The 27,915-nt window shown below is 43.5% G+C and overlaps 1 protein-coding gene across 7 annotated transcripts in view; it reads left to right on the forward strand.

Annotated features, from left to right (window-relative positions):
* PACSIN2 (protein kinase C and casein kinase substrate in neurons 2) overlaps positions 1-27,915 on the forward strand; it is a 354,098-nt gene that overhangs the window by 307,773 nt on the left and 18,410 nt on the right. For 5 of the 7 annotated variants that reach the window (XM_069228308.1, XM_069228309.1, XM_069228312.1 and 2 more), the window contains 2 exons: positions 13,432-13,553; positions 22,975-23,013. In XM_069228308.1, coding sequence (XP_069084409.1) covers positions 13,432-13,553; positions 22,975-23,013 — 161 coding nt within the window. The remainder of the gene's footprint in view (positions 1-13,431; positions 13,554-22,974; positions 23,014-27,915) is intronic. The other 2 variants (XM_069228313.1, XM_069228314.1) reach the window with 1 other exon arrangement.

Here is a 27,915-nt window from a genome sequence, read left to right on the forward strand (position 1 = left end):
TATAGCAGAATAAAACTTTATGCAATTATTTTTGTCCAAAGAGTTAAAAGTACACATGCTGCAATATTGTTTTGGTAGCTGTAGACATATTTTTTTTAACTTATTGAGCCTGAAATAGATCAGGTAAAATTAATAGTAAATTGTACTTTCTAGATTAATCTTCTTATTTCGATAAATATGTACCATTTACTCGTTGAAATGTTAGCTGCAAAGGAAACTGGCAGTCAAATGCTAGTTAGCTCATTATTCTGAATTTACTCATTCTAATCCAAGATCCCTCAGTTGTAAATTTTCCAATTCAATATTTGTAACTTTGTAATTGCAAATGTTTTTGTGAATTTGTAGATACCTGAAAGATCTCAAGTTTGAAAGTGTCCATAGTATTAACATTTCCATTAAAACATTATTTGTTTACAGTTGTGTAGCTTGTTGACAGAATTTGCTAATAATACAATGTTTTTTCCTGCCTTCCTTCTAATTAGGATGAAGTAAGTTGAATGTTTGTATTACTTTGTTTCTGATAATACTGCCACTCTACTTTATCGTCTTATAAAGCTGTACACCAGTCAGTGGCATTCACCTGTAAACCATCATTGGATGTTTCTCCAATCTATATTGTATTTTGTGACGAAGTTCACATTAATACTTCACTATCCATTGATCAAATTCAATAAACATGAATCTTAATTCCACAACATAATATCCACTGCATTTCCTTTTGATCTACATCATAGGATCTTTGTTCTTAATCATATATGTTATAATAATTCTCTGATGCATGTGCAGACCCCAGAACATACAATTTACATAGTATCTGTATGGAGTGCGTAAAGATTAGCATGTTCAGTTTAATAAGGAAGCTTTTAAAAAGCCTATCAAGACCACATATCAATCAATTATGGATTTACAGAGTGCACAGCTGCTCCAAGAGTATCCCTGCCCTACAGGACCCTTCAACCATATCCTCACACAGTAGATTAGTCTGTCTTTAACAACCAGGTTTTAAAAGCTCACCTAAAACAGATTTCCTCCCTCAAAGCTCAAAGGCATGGAGGAAGGGCATTCCATGCTCACACAGCAAGATAGGAGAAGGACAAACCACCCCATTTTTTAATGCTTGAATCAGTCGAAGGGCAAGCCCAGCCTCAGAGGAACGGAGGATTCTTGCTGGATGATTGTGAATAATACTCTTGGAAAAGTAGCTAGGGCCTGTCTATTAGAAAGCTCTGTGGGCCAGAACTAAAATTGTAAACTGAATTTTCTTCTTAATATGAAGCCAGTGTAGCTCCTTTAAATAAGGAGGAATAGAAGTCTGCCTAGGGTTTGAAATAGACGTCTGCCTAAGGTTTTTTAATAGCGCCCTAGCCGCCGTATTTTAAACCATCTGTAATCTCTTCAGCAAATAAGATGTGAGGTCCAGGTATAGAGTATTGGCATAGTCCAATCTCGAGCTTATGAGCGCATGTATCGTCGTCGTTTTGCGCCTGTAGAGGGAGCAAATATAAACATTTCTTTACAGACTTTAGAAGCCCAAAGCAGGAACCGACCACAGCCGCCACATGCAGACTTAATGATTGCTGGCAGTCGATCTTTACCCCTAAATTTTGGGATACCATGGATGAAGCAGGTGGTGGAGTGACACATCCTGGCCAGCACTCACTATCCCAAATAGGTGTAGGCGAACCAAATAACAAAATATCATTTTTGAAGGCATTGCACTGTAAATTAATAGCCCGCATCCACTGAAAGACAGCCGTCAGACAGGTGCTTCAGGTGAGATGTTCCACATGGAAAGGAGGAGACGCATGTCTTCTGCATATGACACTATCTGGCCCTCAGAGGACTCAACTAAAGAGGTCAAAAGAGCCAAATAAATGCTAAGAAAGAGTAGGGCTCGAGGCAGAGCCTTGTGGGACTCCAAACGTGGTCACTTTTGGGTCTACTAAAATGGCACCATCCAAACAGATTGGCCTCTAATGGCAATAAAGGGATCATTCCATACCGGAGTGGAACCTCTGGCATGGTCTGTTCTATTAATTTTGCTACATTTTTCTGAAATGTACACTATTACATTGAATGTTCCAGGACAAAAGTACATTTTAGCATTTTAAGGCTAAACTGTTGTTAAAATGTGTGTGTAATGAGAGTAAAAGGTGGTCTGATGTGTATTACATTACAATCCCAGATTTCAGTGTACTTACAATTACCTCTGAAAGTCAGTTCTTTCTGACAAACATGTAGGGTTGTACCAAAATCGAGCTTCCTTATATTTAAGCACCATAGCCGGGGAGAATGAGAAGTTGTCTATGACTTCATTAAAGATCAATATGATGTAGAAACAGGACTACAAATACGTAACCATTTCTTCTGCGTCATTCAGTCTTCATTGATAGTCATAAATGATGGAGTAGAGCAGCAAGCACATCCCTAAAATCTGTGGCTCTCTATGAGGGATAAAGATCACCAATTATAAAAGGTCACCATAGACCTCTGTACTGAGCATTAAGTAAGCAGCAGATTATGGAGGCTAGCTTGACCAATAGCCTGACCAACTATAAAGTCACTCTTGTGTCTGAATCCAGTTTGTGACTGAAGCCCCCCTCTGTAGTCCATGGAACTTGAACAGTTAGATGTACTAGGTGAGCATCTCACTTTGATAGAAAGGCATCTCTTTGGGTAGGAAGTTCACAGAGGAACGGTACTCCATGCAATGGGTCTTTGTCTTGTACCACTATGATATTGCGATTTTGTTGCTGAATGCAGCAGCTTGAGCTTGTTCCCCAGTTGTTCTTGTGACACCACTGGTCTTCCAGACATTGTTTTGATTTCATATGAAGCTTTGCATTTGTAACAATAGCAATGCATGAAGCAGTTAAGCCTAGGAGTGATGAAATCTTACGTGGTCAGGTTTGGAGACTTTATGAGAAGATGACACTTTTCACAGATAGATGTAATTCTGTCCTCCAAAGGAAACACTTTTCCTTTTATTGTATGCATAATCTCTCCCAAATAAATCAGGATGTGATCTGGAGTTCATGTTGACTTTTGGTGGTTGACCTGTAGACCTAGTCAATGAAGCAAGAATGCCGTGGCTTGAAGATTTGTAATGTGGCTGGATTGTTGGTGTTGATGAGAATCCAAAAATCGGAGTATGGGTAGATGTAGATCTTTGAGTGATGTAAATGAGCTGCAGTGACCTCCATGCATTTGGAGGACTTCAACTTGATAGGAAGCACTGCGTACTGAAAGTGTGTGTGCTCCCTGCCTCAAAACAAAAGAATGTCCTGTAGTTCTTTCTGATTGGAATGTGAAAGTAAGCAATTTGAAGAACATTTACACACATTCAGCCTTCTGTCTTGAAAGGAGAGATAATGTAACGAAGCGCTAGCATGTGGAATTTCGCCCTACTGATCCATTTGTTGATTAACCACAGCCTAAAATGGGTCTAAAGTCTGTCTTTGGGGTATTTTGTAAGAAAGTATCTTGAGTAATTGCCTGTCCACCTTTGAAGACAAAGACAGGTTTTGCTGTTCACTTCTTTAGTAAGATGGCTATCTCCTCGTGAAGGTCAGTGATTTGGTGTGACATCAGTATAATGGACCATAATGTTGCTGTGCACCAAAGAATATCCCTCTTGAACGTTAGTTAAGCCTCATTTGTTGCTCGCAGTCTTTGCCACACTTTTAAATGTTGCATAGTACCACCCCCACTGAAGTTGTGTATGAGAGTAGGAAGGACAGGTTAGAGGATTGCAAAGTCTTTTTCAGGACTGAATGGAGACCGTCCACACAAATGGGCTGATTGAGGTTGGTGGATGAGTGCACTCTGGAGCATTGTTTGTTTTGCGCTGAGTACTTCTGCTGTGGTTGTGGTTGCTGCTGTTGCTGATAGGGTTGGTAGGGCCATTGAGGGAATTGAACAGTTTGCCCTTGGTAGTATCTGTAGTGATATTGATATTTGAGGTATTTATTAGTTCCCCAAGCCCCCCTGCTTTCAAGATCTCCACTTTGTTTTTCTGTGGACCACTTCTCTTTCCCTAAGTGACCCTAAAAATAAGGAATTGGAGAAAGTGAGGTTGAGAATTTTTAATTGGATATCTGCCTTCAAGGGCAGGCAGCACAATCCAGATGACCTCAAGATAATTATTTCCCAATACATTCACACTACTGGATCAGCTGAATCAGTTGATGCTCTAATCGCCTGATTAGATAAGAGGCCTTCCTGTACTACTTTGCAGAAAACTTGTATTTCTTTTGGTATTTCTTCTTTGAACTTTTGTATTCCCCCTATAGTGCCTGGTCATACCTCCTTAAAATGGCTGTAGGCTGGCAGACTTGAGTGCGTACTCTTTAGCAACCATCCGCTAACTTGCCTGACTGGGGCAGCAGATATTTTCCAGAGCTGAAGCACCACATTTCTTGACCACAGAGACTCAGATTGAAGGTCTAATCAAAGTAAGACCAGGTCTGTTCCTGGAGGCCTGTATCTCTGCATAAGACGAGGAGATGCAGCTTTGGTTGTAACTGGTGTTGGAACTTTTCCACTAGCCCAGAGCTACAGGTAGTAAGGCAAAATGTCCGAGTCCAATACAGAAAATCTTGAAATTGATCTTGGAGTGACCTCTCACACCCATGCATATTTGGTGGTTGGCACTCCTGCAGAGGTGTATCCTATGGGGCCAATCTTGATGTCTCCACAGGAAATGTCCTTTAGGGCAACTTCAAATAAGAAGGTGGCCTTTTCCTGATTTACATCCTCGAAGTCAGAGTAGAAACCATAACCTTGGTGCTGGTGTTGGCGGAAGGTGCTTGTACTGGACCCTCTGCTGGGTCCTAAAAGATAAGAGAGCCAACATAGAATCGGCACTAGGATGTAACCTGTGGTGCCAAGACCTCTGCCACTGATGAAGCAGACAACTTTGAAAATCTGAACATTGACCTGTGCGATACAGTATTGAAAAGTCAAATGCCTTGGCATCGACAGGTTCATCGATGTCTAGTGGCATGGCGTTAATTGATAAGAGTGCTTCGACATCAAGGACCTTTCTGACTGAATAGTGATGCCACTTCAGCATCAACAGGAATCCATTGAGACTGTGAACACGAACCTTTAGCTGGCATCTAGTTTCTTTGTTATTGAGCATGATCTGTTGCGTTGGGATGTACTTTAGTACACTGAACGTGGTAATCTTTATTCCCTCTTTACACCCTCTTTAGAGATGCTATGTAGATTAAGTGCCCCAGGGTCCCGACACACAGCAGGGGATTATTCTAATATTTGACTACAATGAGTATCATTACAGTGCAGAAATAGGACTACAATGAAGTAATAATGTGTTCACTAAGTGAAACCTTAATCTCCATATTTTGGAACTGAATTAGCAAGGAGCTCTGCTCCTATAATTTTCACATTGTCTGTTTCATTGTAAGTTGGCAGTGAATTGTGTGTTCTTGTCACAGCCAGGTACAGACACGGGAAATAATGTGAGGTGTTCTAAACCTCCTTTTTAAAGTACAAATATATCTGCTGCGGTTCAGTTTAAGCCCTGTGCACAGTGTGCAAAATGGGTTTGTGGAAATCACTGGTTCTGTCTTCACTTTAGTTATCACAGTTGCAGTCTTAGGCCGACATCTTGCTATGTAAAGGGAAGATATAGGGATCGTAATATCACCTTAGCCGTAAGTGAGTAACAATGGCTAGGACCAATCCCAGGTGGAGGACTGCTACTATCTCACTTCAAGTAACAAGGGATGATCAGCTAATTGGGTTACAAATTCACTAGTTTCCCAGTTGCAAAGTGGAAAGAGATTCTAAAGCACAAGAGTTCAGTTCTGCCAGCATTAAGTCAAATAGCAAAACTAACTGGGTAGTGGATGAGTTCATACCATTGTGCATGCTGCTCTGTTCACTCTTTCCGATAGATATGATGAATGTGACAGAAGACATCGGTTGTGGTCTTGTTTTCCTAAAGGTTTGTTTTGATGGTCTGCCTTGGCAGTTCACATGTCCAGTAGTACATGTTTTGATTGGGCAGAAGTTGTGTGCTCCCACAAAAAAGCGCCAGCACACCACACAGCTGTGATCATTTTGTTTATTTATCCAGATGCCTGAGCTTTGCATTTTAGGGGCACACACATGACAGTGTAATGCTATTAGAGTAGCTTAGATAAGTAGACACTTTGTTTTTTCTCCCTCTGGCTGTAGCACAGATAGGTGGGGGGCAGTCATAAACCTATGTGGATTTTTAGGTCTGGCTAAACAGTGCAATTTTCACCTGACATATTAACCAACACAAATATCACTCTACAGTTCTTGTCTTCCAAGCATGTACACACCTATTCCTATGCCATTTACTTCTGATGTTTCACATTACCGTACAGCATTCATTTGAAGCCAGACCTATTGGCTGTACCAGTACTTGTTGAGCTTTATTGTTGATGTTCATGGGGACCATGTGCCTTAGTCAATGACTTTTGTCAGTCTTGGAGAGATCAGCAGACTCTCTGGAGCGGGTAGAAAAGAATTGCTCTTATATCATAGAAGGAATCCTGGTGCTAACTGGTGAACTCAGCTAGAGCGTATATTCCATAAAGCCGCAGTGGCAGGGATGGCAACATAGGAGGATTTGGGGAGGAAATTATAAGCACAAAGTAAGGGACCTGCAGCATACTGAATGACAGTAGTTGTGGTCTAAGATTTAGGCTTAGCCCTCTTAGAATAACTTGTCGCAGATGTTGCCAATTCTGTTTTGCTGCACAGTTTATCTGGGTGCTCTGGATTTCTGTAGCAAGAAAAGAATGGAAAGCGAAAGTGCTGATCAAAAAGAAAAGGCAGCTTGACGCACAAACACCGGTACATGCTTAGAAACGTGATATCTGTTCTCAGTCACTGTTTCCTTAGAAATTCATAGGCATTTCTGTGGGGCAGCAAGTGTCTTATAAGTTTGTGAAGACTGTTCTTGTGGCTCTTGCTGTTCCTCCCCTTGCATACAGCATGGACTGGAATTCCTGCTGTAGCTGCATCCGGGTGCTATTGGCAGGGGGTGTGTCCCCAAGTATTATGCCTCTTTGGGGATGTAGCCATCACCTGCCTACAAGCGGATTCTGTGTCGCCTTTTGAGACTTTCCTTTCCACGTTCTTTAGCATTATTGTTAGGTGTAGCATTCCCTTTTTAGTTACTGGTTCCGCCCAGTAGCCAGTGGTGCCAGAAACTGAGCATCCTCTCGCCTACTGTAGGAGGCCAACCGTGTCTCCCCAGGCTCTAGCTGAGGGTGTGCATTGTCCCAGTGATGTATAGTCTTTAAGGAAAGGTGAAATGGAAGAAACAGGAAAGAGATAGTTGACTTTGGACATGGCCCTATGCCCATGACAATTTTGGAATCCAGTTGCCTGACACTCATGAAGCAGCAGTGAGTTTGCCAAATTTGCAGAGATGACCATAGGGGCGTCAGACCAAGGGTCTTTAACCTGATGTAGGCTGCTGTGTAAAGCCGCTGTAGTGAGTTCAGTGTCACATAGTGATTTTCAAGGTTTCTACCATTTTGCTAGTGTTGCTGTAGTATTTTAGATTTTGTGTATTTTGGAGATCTGTTGTTTACTGAAGCTATTAGTGAGTAAGTGTGTGGGTTACGGTAGCCACGTCTCCTAATGGTGGTTCCCAGGTCTTCCGGACGGTTCTGAAAAAGAAGAGAGAGACTACATTTATGTGAGTTGATATACTGGTATCACGTACTGGCCACATTATGGGAAAGGTAGTTTTTGATTCAAGAAGGACTCCTAGGCTTTCGACTTTAGAGCTTGATGTCATTCAAGAGTCCGATGAGAGTTTATGGGAGATTATTATTATGTATGTGTTTGGTTTAGCATATAGAGGTCTCACTTTGCTTCCAGTACATTTTATGAACCTCTTTGCTGTGCAGGAGCAAGTGATAGCCAGAAAGCTTTCCAAACCAAATGTTTTGTGTTGGTTTGCTTCTTGTTGATGCTTATACATAGCTGAGTTTTGTCAGCAGAGACGTGGTAGACTAGGTCATAGTCTCATATAATCTTTGGGAGGGGGGAAGAATAATATTGAATAGTACTGTTGACAAGAAATCGCCACAGGACACACAAGCCTTAAACAGTCCTCTGAGGGGAAGGTGGCTAGCCTCAGATTGCTCAAAGATGGTTTGGCATGAGCGGAGGCTCTGTAGCAACTCCTGGTTTCGCTAAGCTAAATGTGATAGTTCCAGGTGTCGACACAGATTTTAAACAAACTACTTGCCACCGTGTCTTGTCCATCATCCAAGGCATTTAAGGCCTGATTTAGATCTTGGCGGAGGGGAATCCACTGTCACAAATGTGACAGATATCTCGTCCACTGTGTTACGATTCCATTATATCCTTTGAAGATCTTAATATGGCAGAAAGGATATCCGTCACGTTTGTGGCTGAGTATTCCATCCCCCGATATCTAAATCAGACCCTTAGTGTTTTATCAGATTACTTTTATTTTGCTCTGATCAATTCTTTGATAGAGATCGATCTCAATCCTCATCCTAGTGGAAAAGTGTTGATAAGTGACACTTAGGGGGTCATTCTGACCCTGGTGGTCATGGACCGCCAGGGCCAACGACCGTGGAAGGACCGCCAACAGGCTGGCGGTGCTTCCTGGCCAATTCTGACCGCGGCGGTAAAGCCGCGGTCAGAAAAGGGAAACCGGCGGTTTCCCGCCGGTTTTCCCCTGGCCATAGGAATCCTCCATGGCGGCGCTGCAAGCAGCACCGTCATGGGGATTCCGACCCCCTTCCCGCCATCCTGTTCCTGGCGGTTCTTACTGCCAGGAACAGGATGGCGGGAACGGGTGTCGTGGGGCCCCTGGGGGCCCCTGCACTGCCCATGCCACTGGCATAGGCAGTGCAGGGGCCCCCTAACAGGGCCCCATAATGATTTTCAGTGTCTGCTTAGCAGACACTGAAAATCGCGACGGGTGCCACTGCACCCGTCGCACCCCAGCAACTCCGCCGGCTCCATTCGGAGCCGGCTTCATCGTTGCTGGGTCTTTCCCGCTGGGCGGGCGGGCGGCCTTTTGGCGGTCGCCCGCCCAGCGGGAAAGTCAGAATGACCGCCGCGGTCATTTGACCGCGGTGCGGTCTTCTGGCGGGGGAACTTTGGCGGGCGGCCTCCGCCGCCCGCCGAAGTTGGAATGACCCCCTTAATGTGATACACCTTTTCCCTAACAATTATTCTTTGGAGAAGCATGGAAGGATACTGCTTGAGGACCAAGTCATTTAATGGTTGCAGCTTTATTATTAGCACAATTATAAATGGATCAGGATTACTTGGGAAAATCATAATGCAAGCAATGTCCTAACTCTCCTTGGCGTCAGAATACATTTCTGGATTGAGCACTATTGAATTGGTGTCCGAGTCCTACCCGCAGAATCGACTGTCTTGTGTTTCAGAAAGAGGAACATTGGTTTAATAACAAACCCCCATCTCTACTCGTTAGTATAAAAACTCTTTTTTGTAAATACTGTTTGCCAGTAACAGTAGCTGTCACCATTAGCTTAAAAACTACTGGTCAAAAGTAACGTTTCTGTCATCAGTTGTGGCTTCACTGACTTTCTACAAAAAGTTGATAAAGCTCTAGCTTGCATTCTTTTTTTAATTTGAAGTAGTCAGACAGGATGGAGTGAGTACTAAAATGACATTGCAACAAGGTCCGCAAATTCATACACTTTGTCTCACCCCTCCCCCAGTCACCTGCCACTAGGACTGACACTGAAAAAACAATTGAAGGGGCTCGCTCCATAACTGAATGTACGCAGGGAGTGAGGGATCTACAGGGGGATAGATATAGGAGTGAGATGCTTGTTTCCCTGTACAACTACATCACATGCCTTTCATCAAAAGCCTGGTTGGAGGTGGAATTTGGTATATAGCCCCTGCAGACGAGTTAGGCTTTCTGCTTGAAAAGGGTCGAAACTTATAACATCTGAATCCCACCCCCAAAATATAAACACTGACGTTTCTCAATTCCAAACACTGTCCCTTGACCCTGGGTCCCAAACCCCCAAATCTCCCGTTTTACCAAGTCATTTACACCATATTCCCATCAATCTAAAATCAACCAAACACACTTTCTCCCCCACCATACTGCCATTGGTGCTAAGATTAACCACTTTCAGATTATACTGGAGGGTTAAGGTATAAGCAAAACAGAAAAGGTAGAAACGTAAACAAACTGTGCTGGACTGTTCTAAATACTGAACCAAAGCACTTTGAAGCAGGACTTGTGGATCAGAAACAGTCAATGCAAGGATTGCAGAAAAGAGGTTGATAAAATATAGTTGCTGCTCAGAGAAGGTGAGCTGCTGTTTTCTGGATCATCAGAAACAGTCCCATCGAGTACCTAGTTAACCTCACGTATTGTACATTTCTGCAGGCTAGTCGGGAGAGTTACGTCATGATTGATAAAAGTGCAGCACTTTTGAATTTTAGGGACGATGATATTAAACATAAGGCTGGTATTAAATGGGCCACAGAGGGGAATATCAGTGTTCTTGATAATGCCTTGCTCCCGTGTGTGCACATCCAGAATAGGGAAGCTGTCAATGTCTAACGCGGTGAAGTCGACACTAAACCGGGGACTGCTCATCGAGTCCCTTAATACCACCATTGATAGTTGGAGTTTTATTTTTTTAGTGGAACAACATTTTAACCCTGCATTTTCAGAAGCTCGTGTGTGGGTTCAGCATTCGTGGAATAGTGAAAAAGCATAGTCTTAAGAAGGTAGAGGTTCTTGACTTCAGGAGTTGATTTAGCAGGCTTAATACGTGAGAGAGACAAGATAGAAATGTTAAAAAATATATATATAGCAAATTAGTCTGATCCAATTAAAAGTAGTGTCTATGTAACACTTGAAACTTGGTAGAGAAAATACAATCTCAAAGATATGGTTTCAGGCTGTGTGGCACATTACATATGTTTCTTGGACCCAAGGACTTTCAGTTTGCTCTACTAACCCACCTAGAGGGCTGCAGAATTATTTTCTGTCCATTGTTTAGGAACACTAGAAAGAAAGACTCTGGATTCAAAGAAAGGACTTAGCAAGCCACAGTATTTGAGACCTAAGCAGCCCATACTGTGAGAATGATCAATAACTATAAATACAATCGTACTGGTGCTAGGAATTAATTACTATACAACTAATCAGAATATGTTGCTATCCAAACAGAGCCAAACCTCCATTACCAACAGCCACTGAGTTAAAAAGTTTAAAATTATATGGATAACTTCATCAGTGGGAGGGTAAGAGGAGTTTCTGAGGTAGCAGTCAGTCACATCCAAATCATGAAGGCCGTTGTCAACAAAATTATGGACCTCAGTGGCATGACGGGCCATTGATTCTGTGTGCACTTGCAGGGAGTAAGCAGTTAGGGCAACATGGACACGAATATTCGCAGGGCGGCAACTGTGTTCAGTCTTTGGACTGAAGTGAAACTTCAAGAGAAGATCTCACAGGAGAGGAAGGCAGACATTGAATAATTGCAAGTGATGAATGTTGGCTTGCCTTAGGATTTTACCTTCTTCAAGATGGAACTAGTCATTGAGAATAGTGTCCTGATCGTTGGGGGTACTCGGTGGGCTCAATTGGTAGATATGCAGAATGGCAGCATTCTGCACTCCTGATTGTACCGTAATGTCAGCCCTGGGGCCACTGTGCATGATAAATGCTGTTTGCAACGAAGTCAAGCTGTAAGTTTTTTTTTTCTCTGCCCAGTCTGTCTGTGCCACTGGTTCCTGTCTTTACAAGTTTCCATTATGCATTTTCGCTGCATCCTGATTAAGGGTATTCTACCCAAGCCTCCTCTGTGTGTCACGACTCACGTGCTGCTTGCGCCTGGAGTTTGCAGATCTTGAGGCGTGGATCTTGAGAGTTCAACTTTGGCCCAAAAAGGGGCGACTCTTTCTGGTAGCCACGGTGCTGTAGGCAAAGGAACGCCAAGGACAGACCGTGACCGTGAGAAAGTAGCGCCAGAGGGAAAAAACCCCTTCAGAAGAAGAGGAAAAAACCTCCAAAGAAGATTCGCAGAGGATTCCTGAAACAAGAACAGAGGAACAGGAATCAAAAAGAACTGACGTAATAACACAGAAATGGCGAAATCCAGAACCAAAGGCTAGGAAATCAGGAGCGAGGACACTAACTGAACAGAGAGTGTTGCAGCGCAAAGAGGAGAAGAAAACACCACCCTTAAATATCATAAAACAGGAAGTGACCCACAGGAAGAAAAGGACACCATCTTAGATAGGGAAAAGTAGATAGAATAGACTGGAGCAGAAACCATAGAGAATAGGGAAGGAGGAATGCTGGGAAGACAAGGGTAACCTGGGAAGGGGAAAAGACATAAAGGAAAGAGCAAGAAACAGACCCAAAAAGAAAGAAGACAGAAGAAAGAAGAAAAGGAGCCCAAACAGGTAAGAGGGGTCAGGAGACCCCAACAAAACGGAGGGAGAGAGCAGAGCGAGGCCCCAAGTAAGCCTTGGGGCCTCGTAGGGTGCAGGAAAGGCTCGGGGCGCGCCGCGTTTTAAAGACGCGAAGCGCGGCCCGAGCCGAACGCGCGGCTTGTGCCGAACGCTCGGCTCGCGCCGCGCGGTGCGGCGCAACACTGTGAGGAAGAATGATACTGTGGCTGTGTAGTGATCATTCAGAATCTGTTCCTCACTTGTCCACACAAGCCATCTTCAGTGAGATATGTGAAATGTCCTTGTGCTATTGCCATGTTTTCCATCCTTTTGCATTTCTGCATTCTGCGCAATACACAATGTTTCCTCAAGACCATGCTTCGTTCCCAGATTCAACCAGCTTTTTATGGACCCAACCGTTGTGTTTGAGCCCATCTTACATTGTGCACTCCTTGACATTGTGCTACTACAAAGCGCACACTGTCTTTTTAATACCCTCCCAGGTCTGTATGCCCCACTACGCCAAACCAGCCTGCACTTCAGAAATGCCTGTGTTGTACTTCTGAATCCCACCTGCCGTTTATGCTTCCGTGCTTTGTGTTTCCAAGACCTCTTGGCTTTTGACTGTTTTTGCTTTGTGTACCCATCGCCAGCCTCCATTTCATGTGTCCCCATGGATATAAGTCTAGTGCTGCAGTGCCTAGTTGTTGTTTTCTGCATACTTTCTGGTTCACCAGAAAAGTGTGTTTAAAAAAAGCTTAACACTGTGCACATTCTCTTTAAGCATGACAGACTAGTTTCGCCATCTACTTCTGCTTTGTAAACTGTTGAGGGAGATTTGCAAAGACGTTCTATACGCCATTAAAATGAATTTGCATATAGCAACAGGTTTTTGCATCAGTTGTGACCACACAGTGGAGCTGCTAATGGAACAATGACATTTTGTAAAACTGTGCTTTACCACATTTTCCGGTTTGATTATAGGAGTGGTCCGCTGATCTAAATCGTACTCTCAGTAGGCGGGAGAAGAAGAAGCCTGCAGACGGGGTCACCCTCACCGGCATCAACCAGACAGGGGAGCAAGTATCACAAAACAAGCACAACAGGTAAGCCAGTCCTGGTCACCTTTGTTTCTGATAGTGTTTGAGTGGCTGTGGTGCACAGTGTTAATTTCTATAGCCTCCCTATTGCTGTTGTTGGGCCTGCATCTTGTACATTGTCACCTTTGCCGCAGTCTCCTATTTATTCTAGTTATCCAGTACAACGTTTTCTTATTATTACACCTCACATACAATTATGTGTGTTTTCAGCCTTCACTAGAGAAATGTGATTACAACTATGGGATATTTTAAATTAACTAAACTCATACTAGTTGAACAATGTTTATAGCTCATTTTATATAAACAGATACTCCTCATGTTGCCACAAGCCTCATGTTGTGTTTAGCTGCTCTGCTATGTACTTGTGTATGAGTCTTTTCTTCTTGGATTCAGGAGTACTAACTTTTTTTCCGAGCATAGTTATACCACCTTTGAGAGAGCCAGAAAAGTTGTTAACCAGAAGGTGCTAAGGTTCTTGCAGTCCCTGAAAGGCATGATAAGAGATTGCTTTGGACAGAGTAGCCTTCACTATTTTTTCTCATTGATTGTTAGTGAGCATCACATATCATTAATGTTCCAAAAAGCATTTCCGTTTCTTTGCATGCAGCCGTGCTGGTCATGTTCAGCTTATCCACGGCACTGTGGTACTAACACTGCAGCCCAGCATTCTATTTTGCCTTTCTACGTTGGCAAATCTAGACCTTCCGCCACCCCCCTGCCCCCCACCAAGGCTTGCTATTGTCAAAACAAGGCACATTTCTGTGAAAGTGTCCTGTGTTGCCCACCTTAGTTAATCCAGCTCAACATATTGTACAGGGTGTACCTCCCCTCATACAAGATTGGTCAAAAATACCCAGAGCCTCTTCCTGACTGCCTCAGTTGCAGAGATGAAACAGGAAATTTGCTGAATATACTGTGGAGCAGCCCTGTGTTACATCGGCCACGCAGCACCTGCGACGCAATGGGGAACATAGAAGATAAGTTATTATGGATATACACACAATTTAAGATGTGTACATTTGCCACAAAGTTTGCAGTTATTAGCCAAGAGGGCATTAACTATGAGATGGAAGGCACCCATGCCCCCCCCGCACTGGAGGTCTGGAAGTGAGAGGTGCTATACAGTGCAGAATTGGGTGACTTGGCTTAGTTATATATAATCAAAATGGCGGATCGTCTCATTGAGGCAGAAGTCGATTTGGTGAAGGCAACTTCATAAAATAGTTTCACTCAAATTAGCAGTAACTGTAAAAACCTGGCAAGAAGTGATCCGGGCCTTAGGACTTGGACAGATTCAGCTTTAAAATGGCCCTTTATATCTTATTTTTAGTGATGGACACTTCTAAACCTTTTTGCTCCGCTTCCGTGTTAGCATAGCCCCATACACCAGTCCCATCTTGTCAGTGAGGTACATTTTGCTTTATAGATAGTACAGAACCCTTTGACTGACCCCATCCGCAAACTGGCTGCAAATCTGTTGAGCCCTGCAGTAGATTTGTTCATCAGTAAGGGTATGAATGTAAACAAGCTGTTTCCATAACCATCAAACAGTAAACCTAGGTAAGAGAAGGTGGGAGATATTGCAAGCTTACATGTATCGGCCTTAAACCCACATTTTGTAATGAAAGTTCTAGACAAGTTACCTCTTAGATCTATCTCTGCCCTATATTCCCTAAAATGATGAAGCAAGTTCTGTAATCCATTTGGGGTGCATGCCATAAGTACTGCATCATTCACATACAATAGAATAGCCATATGGCTTTTTGGCTGATCTGTGGAACATCATAACCTTTCTTTTCTAAGACCCTGCTGAGATTATTAATATAAAGAGTGAATAAAAAAGGAGGCAATGACAATGCCAGGCCATACCCCTCCCCTTTTAATATCAGGTGCATTCTCTGACAATTCCGAAACTGAATCTGGCCTTAACAGTCACATAGATGTGCCTAAAAAGTCACTAAATATAAATCAACACCCACCTTAATCATCAAAGGCCGTAGTTTATCATTATTTATGGAATCAAATGTACTGTAGAGGTCCATAAATGCTACTTAGACAGGCCCTCTCCTTGCTGTAGCATATTTACCAATAAATAAACTCAAATTACGAGACTGTTCTACAGTACTCTCCCTCTTTCTGACGCCAAATTGATTTGTTACCATAACACAGTTTTCCTCTGCCACCTTTAATAATTAGTTGAAAAAGGAAGTGGGTGGATAACAAGTTGGATATGAAAAATCAGGGAGGTGGACCAAGATTCAAAGGGGCCTATTCCATAGAACACTTTTAAAACATTAATCAGTAATGGCCCCCACAGTTACAAAGTACTCTTAAGAGATCGACTGGCATGCCATCTGGGCCCAAGGCCTTCACACTGAGTGATCCATTAATACCACCCAGGACTTACTCTAATGTAAAAAGAAAGAGGAGGGAGGTTCCCCTTAACATGTACATTATCTCCAAATTGCTTTCTATTCCACTTGTGTGCACCCATGGAGTCCTGGGCATAAATACTAGAAAAGTGTGCCACCCAGTCTTCTGGGGTGTGGCAACTTCGATTGTTGGAGCAGCAGAATCTTTAAAATATTGATTATTAACAATTTGCCAAAAAGCACCGCTACCTTAACATCTGCTGACATTAATTATTGCTGTCAAAGCCTCTGATTTAATTTCCTGCTTCTTATTTGCCAGTGCATTGTTATATGCCACCTACATGCTGCTACTTCATTACTTACTCAGCCTCCTTCAGATATCTTAAAGCTTTCCTAGGGTTGGAATCAACCCATCCATTATGGTTCCTAATCGATCTCACTGGGTTGTGTGTCAGACTGGCTTTAACAAAAATGACAATCTCTAGGAAAGCGTTCTTAACATCCCCATCCTTACTGTCAACCATTGCTACCTCCCTCGCACTACCCATGAGTGCTAGATTCTCGGACTGATCACTGACTCCTCACATTGCCAGTCAGTGTCAGCTCTTCTCAGAGTTTTCCAGCTCCCTTTCCTCAGGCTGGTCACTAGTGCGTGCTCTTGAATCTCCCACCTCTGCCTGCCCTTTTTCTCCCGCTAGTGCCAGCTTCTTATGTTTTCGAGAAGTGTTGATTGTTCACATTACATTTAAGTAGAAAGCGAGCTGCTTGCACTCGCTAAAATATCAGGCTTGTCATATTTCTCGCCAGTGTTTTCTCTTCGTGTTGCATGCCATTGTTGCCTCCTTAGGCAACCCACCAATGCTGCCTCTTGCAGCACTCTTGTACCATCTCCCTATACTGCCTACAAGTGCCTTCTGCTGTCTCTCGCCTTCTGCTCACCCAGCTGTCACTAGTGCCATCCACTCACATTGACTACAGCTGCCTGCTCCATCCTGATTTTAAAGCCTCTTTATTAGGTAATTGTATTAACAATCTACCAGTGTTCTGTTTCGGATATTGCTCCGGAGACCATTGCATTTATAATTTGTGGTCAAAGGAGGTGAGCAAACTTCACATTAACTTCATAGGGTTATTTTTAAACTCTCATATACCACATAAACAGAAGCAGTTATTAATGTCAACAGGTTAGGACATTGTACTTTGCAGCATCCTTAAGTGCATAGGAATGACAATGTTGCTCCTGTGTAACATCAGTTGAAATGACAGGCAATATTCTCAGATTAGAAACAGCCTAATTTGTGTTTGTAATGTGTGGCTGTAGATACACATGCTCTGCATGCTCCTGCTAGTAGTATCGGGCGCGAACATTGCAAGTTGTTTTTGTTCGAAGATGTTCTTTTGTATTACAGGGTCATGTATGACTCTTCCCTTAGCTGAAATGCACATGGGCACTGACTCAGTTGTTAGATTGTTTTTCTCCTCTGTCTGGTTTGGACATGGACTGACTGGAATCCTAGATTTGATTTGTGCTGCTTTCATGCTTTGGGTCCTCATTGTTTTCTGTCAGCGACCTGCTCCGAGAAAGGCTGTCCCATTATCAATCTGTATTTTCTTGTTGGGAAACCGTAGCATAATGTTGGGTCCCTGACACTCAGGTGCCCTTTTTTGGCCCTGTGCTATTGGCCTTCCATCTTCGATGTCAGAAAATGCCCATGTGTGGTGGGTGATGGAACAGACCATCTTAAGGAATTGCCCTCATTGCAGGCCTAAGTATCCCTGGGGTGACCTCCACAGCCTGTGCAACTTTTGCCTCTCTCCACAGGCATAGGGACGCCAAGTGTGCGTCATAGGTGTAAAAGGAGTCTTTGGTATCAACATTTGGGCCCATATTAGGATGCAGAGACAAGTGGCTGAAGAAGCCTGAATTTCCTCAGGTAAGCGGACTCCCTCAGTGCTGAAAAGGACTTCAAATCTTTGGGTGTTCCCACCCACCATCCCAGCCCAGAGTTCATTGCCTCTGGTGCATCAGACACTGATGAGGAGGAAGAACAAGGGTGCTTCATCCACTGAAGCTGAATTACACAGACCACTACCAGGCTAGTGAGAATGGTTGAATCTGAAGCACACTGCAAGTATCATAAAAGACCCTGACCCAGAGCACAACTCTCAATAGAAAGAACGGACCTCCAGCCCTGTGCAGAAGAAACAGCCACTCTCAGGCCCTCCACCAGCCATGGGCTCTAGCCAGCACACCTGGAAGGCATCAGAGATGAAACGGGATCCCCCAAAGGCCATAGGATTCCCCATCAGCTTTCGTATCCTAAGAGGCCTTCTTGCATTGACAAACACTGCCACCCTTTGTCCAAAGATACCATTAACAACTGTGCCTGCTTCTGCGCGAAAACAGTTCTGGTGTCAAGACCTCCTTTTACAACTGGCTCTGATTATTCAGAGAGGCCATTTCACAAGAAACTTCGGGAACAACTCAACAAAAAAAACAGAAAATGCTGTTTATTTACCCTCAAACAGGGAAAATCGCTGCCAAAGTCTCTCCACTAGAGACTACAGACACCTTTCCAAGGAAGAGGAGACTCACCTTTGAGGACGAACATCTTTCAGAGACTTTACCAACCCCAACAAAGTATAAGGACATGGCTGCTAGCCCTCCTCCTTTTGCTCCCCTTCACCTCCTCCACCAGCTCTGCCTCCTTCACCAATTCTTCCACTTTCTCCTCCACCTCGTCCCCCTCCTTCTTCTTCATCTCCACCAGATTTGTCACATTCCTATTCAGAGCAGGGGAGCCAAAACAGCCCTTCACACGAGTATGGGGATCCTCACCGCCCTCAACCTAGAGATGATCCATGGGAAGATATTGATTCACCAGGGGATCCACATTTAGAGCATGTGTCTGTCAAGGCTTTTCCAAGATGGTACCATCACATATCACAATAGACATGGCTACCTATTAACCCCCCCCTTTCCCCTCCCACCCCGAAGAGGAGGATTTTGTCTTCAAAATGTTCTCTAAATAATAGCATTTCATACATTTACTTCCTTTTCTAGATGGGATGACAGGGTATTTATATCTCATTTAGAGAAGAGGTTGAAGAGTTTTAAGCCCAATCCATCCTACCCTTATACATGAGGGACCATGATCTTCTGATGGTGAATGCTGTCAATTAGCGGGCCTCTATGCAAGTCAAAAGTAACGTCCCGCCACCTGATAGAGAGCAAGGGCATAGACGCAGTAGGCAAGAGGATAGGAGTCAGGGTGGCCACACACTGGCGGATTGCCAATTCTATCAGCCTTTTTGCAAGGTATGAAAGGGCTCAGTGGAATAAGTTGTAGGAGCTCATCCAGCATCTCCCTGAGCAGTTCAGGAAGCAGGGAGAGGAAATTGTGACACAAGGAAAAACAATTTCGTACACCACAATGTACCGTGCCCTTGATGCCGCTGACACTGCTACCAGGAGGGTGAGCATCTTGGTCATGCGCCATCACTCTTGGGGCTTTGCATAACCGGCTTTAAGCCACCAGTCCAGCAACATCTTATCAACCTGCCATTTGATGGTGAGCATCTCTTCAGACCGCAGGTTGATGAGGTGCTCGAAAAAATCTAAAAGACCTCCAGTGATGGACTTCATCCACCAGGAGGGTCGTCTCAAGGTTCACTAAAGAGGGGGGATTCATGACCACCATTCCTGACCATACTCAGTCATATAAGAGCCAGCAAAAGATCTATTATCAAGGGGCTAGAGGATAAACACTGAGATCTTTCAGGGGCTATAATTCCAACAAGGGTAGAGGTGTAGAGAAGCTCACAGTTTTCTCTCCACAAAGGAGGACATCACATTAGACAAATGGGTCCTCACAATAATAGAACAAGGTTATTGCCTGAACTTCACTAACCATACCACCCCATGCACACCCTAACCCCGGAGCAACTCCTTTCTTTATGAAAAGGTTCCGACGCTTCTCCTCAAAGGTGCCATAGAACAAATGCCTTTATAAAGCTAAGAACTTCATCATTCCCAAGAAGGATGGCTCTCCCAGGCCAGCCCTTGATCTTATGCCCTTCAAAGGGTACATCCTGTTGGAGCACTTCCATATGACAACCCTATAAGGACGTTATTCCATTGCTGCACCAATTCAACTTCATGACTGCTCTGAAGGACACTTATTTCTACACTCTCCTCCGCACCTAGTGACTGCAAAGGGCGTATTGGTGAGGTGCTATCTGTCTTTACACACATGTTCTTTACTCTGGTCCTGGATTTTGAAATAAGAGGAGACTCGTGTTACCACATTGATGGGGAAAAAGCAAATGAACTACACTTCAACAATGACGAATTAACTTTTGTGCCCTGAAGACGTCCGCTGTTTATGGGGCGAAATACATTGTCTGTGTCCATGTTCTTTTTATGTTTGACAAGAAGGAAATAAATTGCAAGTTTTAAGATATACTTATACAGTTGTCCGTGGTATCTTGAAACCAACAAATTGAATTCCTATTTATAGCCAACAAATTGGACTTTTGCACAAGATTTACCTATGTGTTTTACTGTATATTTTGCTCGGGTTATAAAATATTTAGATTGACGTGTACTGAGTGCTTCTTCCATATTTTGTGGTTTGAATGATCAGCACATGGTGTGATCTTGGGCACGTACAGACTCACTTTGAAATTGTAGAAGCCTGGATCTACATCAGGAAGTGCAGTAATAGTGGAAGTGCGATCTGCAGGGTAGTTTGGAATTACTGATGCAGAGAAACCGGTGAGGATGGATGGGAAATACTTGAAGGTTTTCCCAAGTGAAATTGAAGGTGCCGCGTGGAGGGAAGAAATTTATTTTCTCCCAAGTGGATGTTGCAAGTGCCTTTCTGTGGAGCCTGGAGGATGACACCGGGTGACAATGCAAGTGGTCTATGGCACACCAGGCGAGTGAGACATTTGTTCACATCTGATGGTTGTGGACATTGGGAATATCTCTTTTAAAAGGGTGAGAAGGGGGGGAAGGGTCAGTTCTTGTTTAAGTATTTTACTATTCTGATTTCATGGTTTGTCCACTGTCCTTAACCTAATGTTTCAGTTGAGCCAGGGAGGGTGATATACCACCTTTATCTATATACCGAGGAAGGACCTATTTTGAATTTGACACAGTACTATTCTAATTGTGACTGTAGGTACCAACTGAACTTTCTTGGCAGGACCATTTAAAGAGGTGACGGCTTAATATGATCTTTAAGTGTATCCTTTATTTGTGTGATGAATCTGCTAGTTAAAAGATTTAAACATACAGAATGTTAAAAATTGACAAAATGTGGTCTCACTCAGATACTGTAAATCGTCAAAGAGCATTTTTAACCCTAGGTACAATGTAATCAAGGAGTTTGTGGCAAGGACGTTTGGGTCATTGGCAAAAACACCTCGACTATATTATGTAGTTTGAGAATGGTTGGAAGCTTTCAGGTTTCTACATCAAACATAAGCTGCTTGATATTTTCACAGCTGGTTAGTAGAACATAAAAGAACATATAAGGAGAAAAAGTGAACATTTCCTTCATAAACATTCTAGATCCTCTTCTATTTTAGAACAACTCAAAATTGTGCCTGTAGTCGTGTTTCAAACTTGTCTTTTCTTCAGCTTAGTTATTAGCTATGATGCCGCACATCAGGTGCTTAGTTAGACAGCAGATCATGTCAGCTGAGGAGACTTTAAAAAGGCAATTATTTATGCCTCTGGGTACTGCATAGTATTCCTGGTGTTGTTTTGGCTGAGATTGTAGAAGTTCTAGAGGATTTATCTGTTAAAATTTAAAAGGCAGTATTCCTAATCAAAGCTAAAGGTGTGAATATATGTATTGCAACTTCTGGCTCCTTTCTGCTTTGAAATTTTGAGTACTGTACCTGAGTGCAAGATACCACCTTCTAACCTTACACCCTGTGGACAATTCACTTTGTATGCTGTTAATAACATCAACTCGTGAGACACTTCTTTTCAGATTCGCCAGTACCAAGGTCTCATTTGTACACATTCCTTGGATTCTGCTCCTGTTGCTGTCCAGATATTAGCAGTTGGGTTGATGCCTCCTTTGGCAGGGTTGCATTCTGTTTGCAGTTTTTTCATTGATCCTACATGGGTTCACCTAGCAAATATATTTTCTGGTCTGTGATCTTGTTTTACTGAGTAGTATTCCGAAATAGAGAATGTAAACAAAGATTATTTTGTTTATCAAACCTTAAACTCCTTCCACTTCAATCCATGATGCATCTTCTGCTCAGCTGTGAGCCCTGTTCCCATTGCACCGTGGTTTGAATTGTGGCAGAGGCATACAGCAGAGATAACCGGATGTTTCCTCCTGCTAGGAGTGGTTGCCCAGAAATTAAATTTCCAGTAAATTTCTTGTCAACCAAAGTTTTTGTAGAGATTTGGTAATAAGATGTTGGGGCCAATATGAACCAATAATAGAAAGAGGAGCAGTGTTTATAGTAAGTCTTATTTTAATGCTATGTACTTATATGGGTATCATGAACTAAATTGCACTGATGACTGATCCAATGCAGTTCAGTCAAGATGTATCCACTCAGGCTTTCTCCCTGCTGGAAAAATGCATAAAGTGCTGTTTTTTCTAGATCTGTAAACTTGTTTAAAATTTAATAAATAGTAGTTTGAAGGTTCAGGAATGGTTATGAAGGACTGATGGGAAACATTTGTGTTTTTGAATTTACAGCTAAATATACTAGTGTTTGGGAGGTATTCTATTGTATATGTAAATAAGAAGTGATTTAACTAAGATTATGGGAGTTGTCAGTTCAAAATGCAGGAACTTCTTGTTTCCCTTGTAAAATATTAATGAAAGAGCTTACCTCGCAACAGTGTTCATGTGTAAGTTCAAGAATATAAACAAATTTATTATGAAATTTGATATGTGACAAACAGCTTAAATAGCCCTCGCATGTTTATCTGTCAGAAAATAATTTTCATAACTTTTCTTTGGTGAACTATGAAAACTATACAGAATATTTGTAATACATTTTTTATTCTTCTTAAGTTCTACAAAATGGAAAAAAAACAGTTTCCTTAGAAAAAGGTAAGGTGCCGTACCACTTTAAATCTGAAGTTGATTTTGTAAGTAATTTGGTTGAGGAAATTACCTTTACTATCCTTATGCTTACCTCTCAATGAGGCTGGGTGGAGGGACAAGAGCTATTTTCTAATCAATGAAATTCCAATATTTGTGAAAATAATTTTTATATAATGACACAAATTGAAGCATATTGTTTTGATTTCTATTTTAAACACCAGTAAAACAGTAACGTTCACAAACTGATTTATGCTTTGTATTCAAAGTATCGCCTAATTAAATAATTGTGAATACAAAATCATTTGAGCTAATTTGAAGCAAGTTACAGCATACATTTCCATTGACTTAAACTGCACTTTAGCATTTGCTCTCTTTTAAGCTCAAACCACTTCACCTTCTAAAGTCAATTCCATGGCGGTTGGAAGTAGATGAGGACTGCTAGATTGACCTAGTCTCTCTTTTGCGCTACCCATAAAGGGGATTGGGCAGACTATGGTTCCAGTAGACCTTATCCATCATCATATTCCTTGGATCTGTTCTTTGGCAGTGCAAGTGATGTGCTGGCTAGAGACTGATCTGCCTATTTCTCCCAGGTATGCCTAAAGAGGTTCATATATTTTTTAACTTGCTTCCAATTATGTCTTGTGTTCAGCAAAACATTTTAAGAGAGGTCTTGTCTATTTTTATGCCGGTATAACACCAAGATCCCTATTGAGTTATCTCGACTAAAACTACAATATCGGCAAGGCACTTCTGCTGGAGACAGTCATCCTTTACTCTTGTTAAAACACTACAGATACCAAGCGTTTATCTATGATCTGCACATTATTTGGGTACGGGTGAGAGAGCCGCAAAGCATGTTTACTGGTCTCCTTTTAGGTACTTTTTGTGGGACAGACAAGGTCTGTGAGGGACTGAAACACATCCAGTGCATGTGAAAAGATCTTCAGGCTCCAAGCTCCAAACAGCCTGTTCACTCTGTGAACTATCTGGATCATGGAGAGGAGCTGTATCCTACACAGCATCCAGCTGTCATAGTGGTAGTTTCTCAAGATTTTCAAGCCTGACAGGCTATATCAGGCTTCAGTCAAATGCCTCAGTTCCTGCAAATGCCTGTCAACTGTGACATTAAGGTCTCCTAGTCCCCAAATGGGTCCCAGTTCATTAGCTATCCTCACATGGACAAGTGTAAAATCCTTCCAAAGAATGATCTCCTATTTCAGCATTGTTTCAAGAAGATTTAAATCTGGAAAAGATGTAATTTAGTGGGCACAAGTCGGTTTGTTTACTGCTCCCTGCTCCATGGAAAAAATTCTACTGACAAAAATCCATCCAAAAAAATGTACATACATGGTCAACAAACTTTATTACATGGTGGGGTAGATTGGCAAGCGCTAAAATGATGAATGCCTAGCAAGTCAGTTTAATCACAAGCATGTTCCCCTTGCAACTATCCCAAAATGTGTGTAAAACACTTGACAAGAATGTTGCTACAGTTATAATGCAAAAGAACAAAGCTATAATCCCAATGCATATAACAAGCATTATTGAAACACAAAGCTTCTGTAGCCTTCAAAACTTTTTCAGATTTCTAAATAGCATTCTTAATAATACAAGCTTCACACTGGCTACAGAATGCACCCCCCCTCCCCCAGTAACTGCTCCACTGTGGGTCCAAATTGGGAAAAGTCCTGCCCAAACACTTAAGCTGATCACTCCTCCAACATATTGAATTTATATGGACACTCAAATACCTTGATAAAATATCTGCCAATTATCTAAAAGGATCAACCCATGTCTGCCTTTGGGGTAGCCTGCTAAATAAATAGATGGGAAAACAATTGTCTAGATAGATTGGATTTGGAAAGAAATAGTATACATCAAAGACATAGGGCCCCCTGACAATATCACAAGCTTTGCATTGTTGCTACAGAACACCTAACCTACTAAACATAGAGTTCTACAAATTCCTCAAACTTAAAGTGTTTTTCAGTAAAATAAAGAAACCACCCCTATGCAATTTAATTACTCTAATCAGATGCCTCTCCGGATTGGGCCATATAGCCTCAAGAAAATATAAACTCTTGATGGGACGTAGCCAGCTGACATGCCTTGAGAATGCACCCACAGTTCCCCTGGCCATGGTCAGCAGGTGTCTCCTCTCCGCTCCAACGAGGAGCCCTTCTTAGACATCTGGGACCCCAGGGTAGTGCTCGAATGTCACTCAGAGCGAAGGACCCAAGCGAGCAGCCACAGCAAAATCTCGTCTCCAGCACCGTAGCTGAACTAGATGCTGTCACAGCTTTGTTAGAGGCGGTCACACTAAATCTTGACCATGGCAGGGAGCCTCGTGGGGCTGGTGCCCCCTACCTGATCTTGCTGAATGGTGTTTCGCAAGGCTGTGGACCCCCACAGCCCCACAGAGGGTGGTGCCGGCGTGCAGAGGTTGCCCGCGCCCAGTCATTAGCGTTATACGTGTTGGCGGACCCATGCGGAAAGAGGCTGCTGTGAACACCCTTGTTGCCACTATGAGACGGCATGCTGTTGGCTCCCTCTCCCTGTCTGGATGTGGAGGTGAGTTGAAATTGGGGTGCAGGCACGAAGCAGCTATACTGACATAGGGAAGAATTCACTGGAGTAATCTCCGGCCCGTCTTTGGCCTGGAGGCCTTACCTCCCTGTTCTTGAGGGGGCTACCTGGACAATGGGGCACGGTGTGGGTCCTAGTGTCTGGACTATGCAGATTTCCCTCATTACCTTGGTTTTGGCCCAGAGGTGACCTATCACTATTGGCTCCTCATGTACTACACCTTGAACAGAGGCCTCTGCCCCACAATAATGCAACTCCTTGTTCACTATTCAAGGATTGTTTCGGGTGTTACTGGCTCCTCTCATTGATGAGAGATTTCTCAGGCTACTATCCTGGACTCTTGGCAGCTGTTGGGGGTTTTGGGGAGGTCCTGCCGAGGCAAAACTCCTGCCCTACTTTGACACCACAGGGATTTGGCTGGCTGATCACACTTGTACGCTCAGTGAGCTGCATTGTGAGGCTTACTGTCCTGTACATGATCAATTACACCCTCCTGGTCTACCACAGCATCAGGTGGGCAGCCCATGGGGGTTTTTATCACCTGGGGCACACCTGATTGAACTTGCAGACGGATAGTGGAGTGTGGCATCCCTGATTCTGACACTCCCTTGGCCCTTCTTGGTGTGGTCATGGGGCGCACTCAATGCACTAACCATGATGCGACCACAAGCGCCCCCCAGGCAGGGGGTCAAGCAGGACGGTGGCGGTGAAGATATGATGTACATGGATGACAAGTTTGAAAAACTTTAAGCTGCTATTGACACTTCCGTGGAAAGCTTGGAGGGTAAGATTTGACTCCCTGTCCATAGAGCTGGTCCTTATTCAAGGGCACACACGTAAGGTCTAAGAGTGGGTCCCTACCCTCGAGACACTGTGCAGACCCTGATGCCTGTGCAGTCAGTGGACTATTGCATCATGTCTCTTGAGATACAGACTCGATGTCAGGCTTGGTGATCAGGAGGAGCAGGCCCATCGCAATAACGTTTGCATTGTAGGGCTGTCCAAGCATGCTGAGGGTGACTGGCTTACTTGGAGACTTGGTTAAAGGAGGTAGTGGCTCTGGAGGGCCTGTCCAGATTCTATGTGTTTGAATGTGCGCACAGGGTGCCAGCACAAATGCCCCGCCCTGGGGCCCCACTTCATCCCATGGTTGCTCGTCTCCTACACTTCTGGGACCGCGATCATCTCCTGCAGCAGGCCCATGCACATGGCCTTAGACAATGCCAGTCTAGCTCTGTACCCTGACTTTACCCTTCAGGTTTAAACACAGAGGGCGTCATTTCTGGTAGTGAAGATGAAGCTACTCGACTTGGGTCTGCTTTACTCTTTGCTTTTCCCCACTCAGCTGCATGTTCAGACTGCAGATAAGGTGCATTTCTTCACAGATCTGTCTGCAGCATGGGACAACTGCACTGTGTGTCCTGAGATGCCTGAGATAAAACATCCTTTACGTCCCAGGTGACAACAATTGGGGGGTGGGGGGGCAACTTGCCCTACTAAGATGCAAGTGGCACCGGAGCAGTCGAGGGTGGTTGAAACTGCTGCCTCTCTGGGGGCTGGCAAGGACACCTTTCGGCACCCATCCGTTGAGTGTGCTCCTCTGCTCCAGACTGAGAGGACTCTGTTACTCCAGGTCACAAACACTCTGCCAGGGAATGGGGGCCGTCCAGGGTCAGTGGATGACTGAGGTGCCCACCCAGGCACTAAATGGATGTTCTATATTGTTCCTCTACTGCATTATGAGGGCAGGTTGGTTATATGGCTAATTGTCCATGTGTGATTTCTTCACTTCTATTTAGTTGGTATCCTATTGTACTGTTATATTTCTTGAGTGTTGGTCTTCCACCTCTTGCTGGCAGCTCCTTCCCCATGCATACTCTTCTGTTATGTTCCCAGTTGGACTAATGGCCGATAGTTGGCTCCTAGCTGGCCCCTGTGTGGTGTGCTGTTTTGGCAGGATGGTTGTATGTCTCAGTCCTTGGGAGGTGTTGAGGGATTTATTTGTTTATTGCACTATTTTGTTGTGCCCTTTTTTGTCTGTTGGTGACGTAGAGCATCAGGTGGAGGCGCTGAGTGTTTGGTACGTGGGGTACACCTCGTTTCAGGAGGAATGGATGATGGGGTCTCCTGGTGTTACTTAGGTGGATTGTGCGGGGGCTTTCTTCCCCCTCTAGACGTACTGTCTTATTAGAAACATGGAGGAGTGCATATTATGTTCCTCCGAGAAACCCATCGTAAAGAGGTAGGGGCTGTGCTCTTTGGAGGCACTAGAGGGGCCAGCTCTAGCTACAACTTACTCTGAATTTTTGCGGGCGCTAT

The sequence above is a fragment of the Pleurodeles waltl genome, chromosome 4_1, assembly GCF_031143425.1.
Source record: "Pleurodeles waltl isolate 20211129_DDA chromosome 4_1, aPleWal1.hap1.20221129, whole genome shotgun sequence".
Classification (NCBI taxonomy): domain Eukaryota; kingdom Metazoa; phylum Chordata; class Amphibia; order Caudata; family Salamandridae; genus Pleurodeles; species Pleurodeles waltl.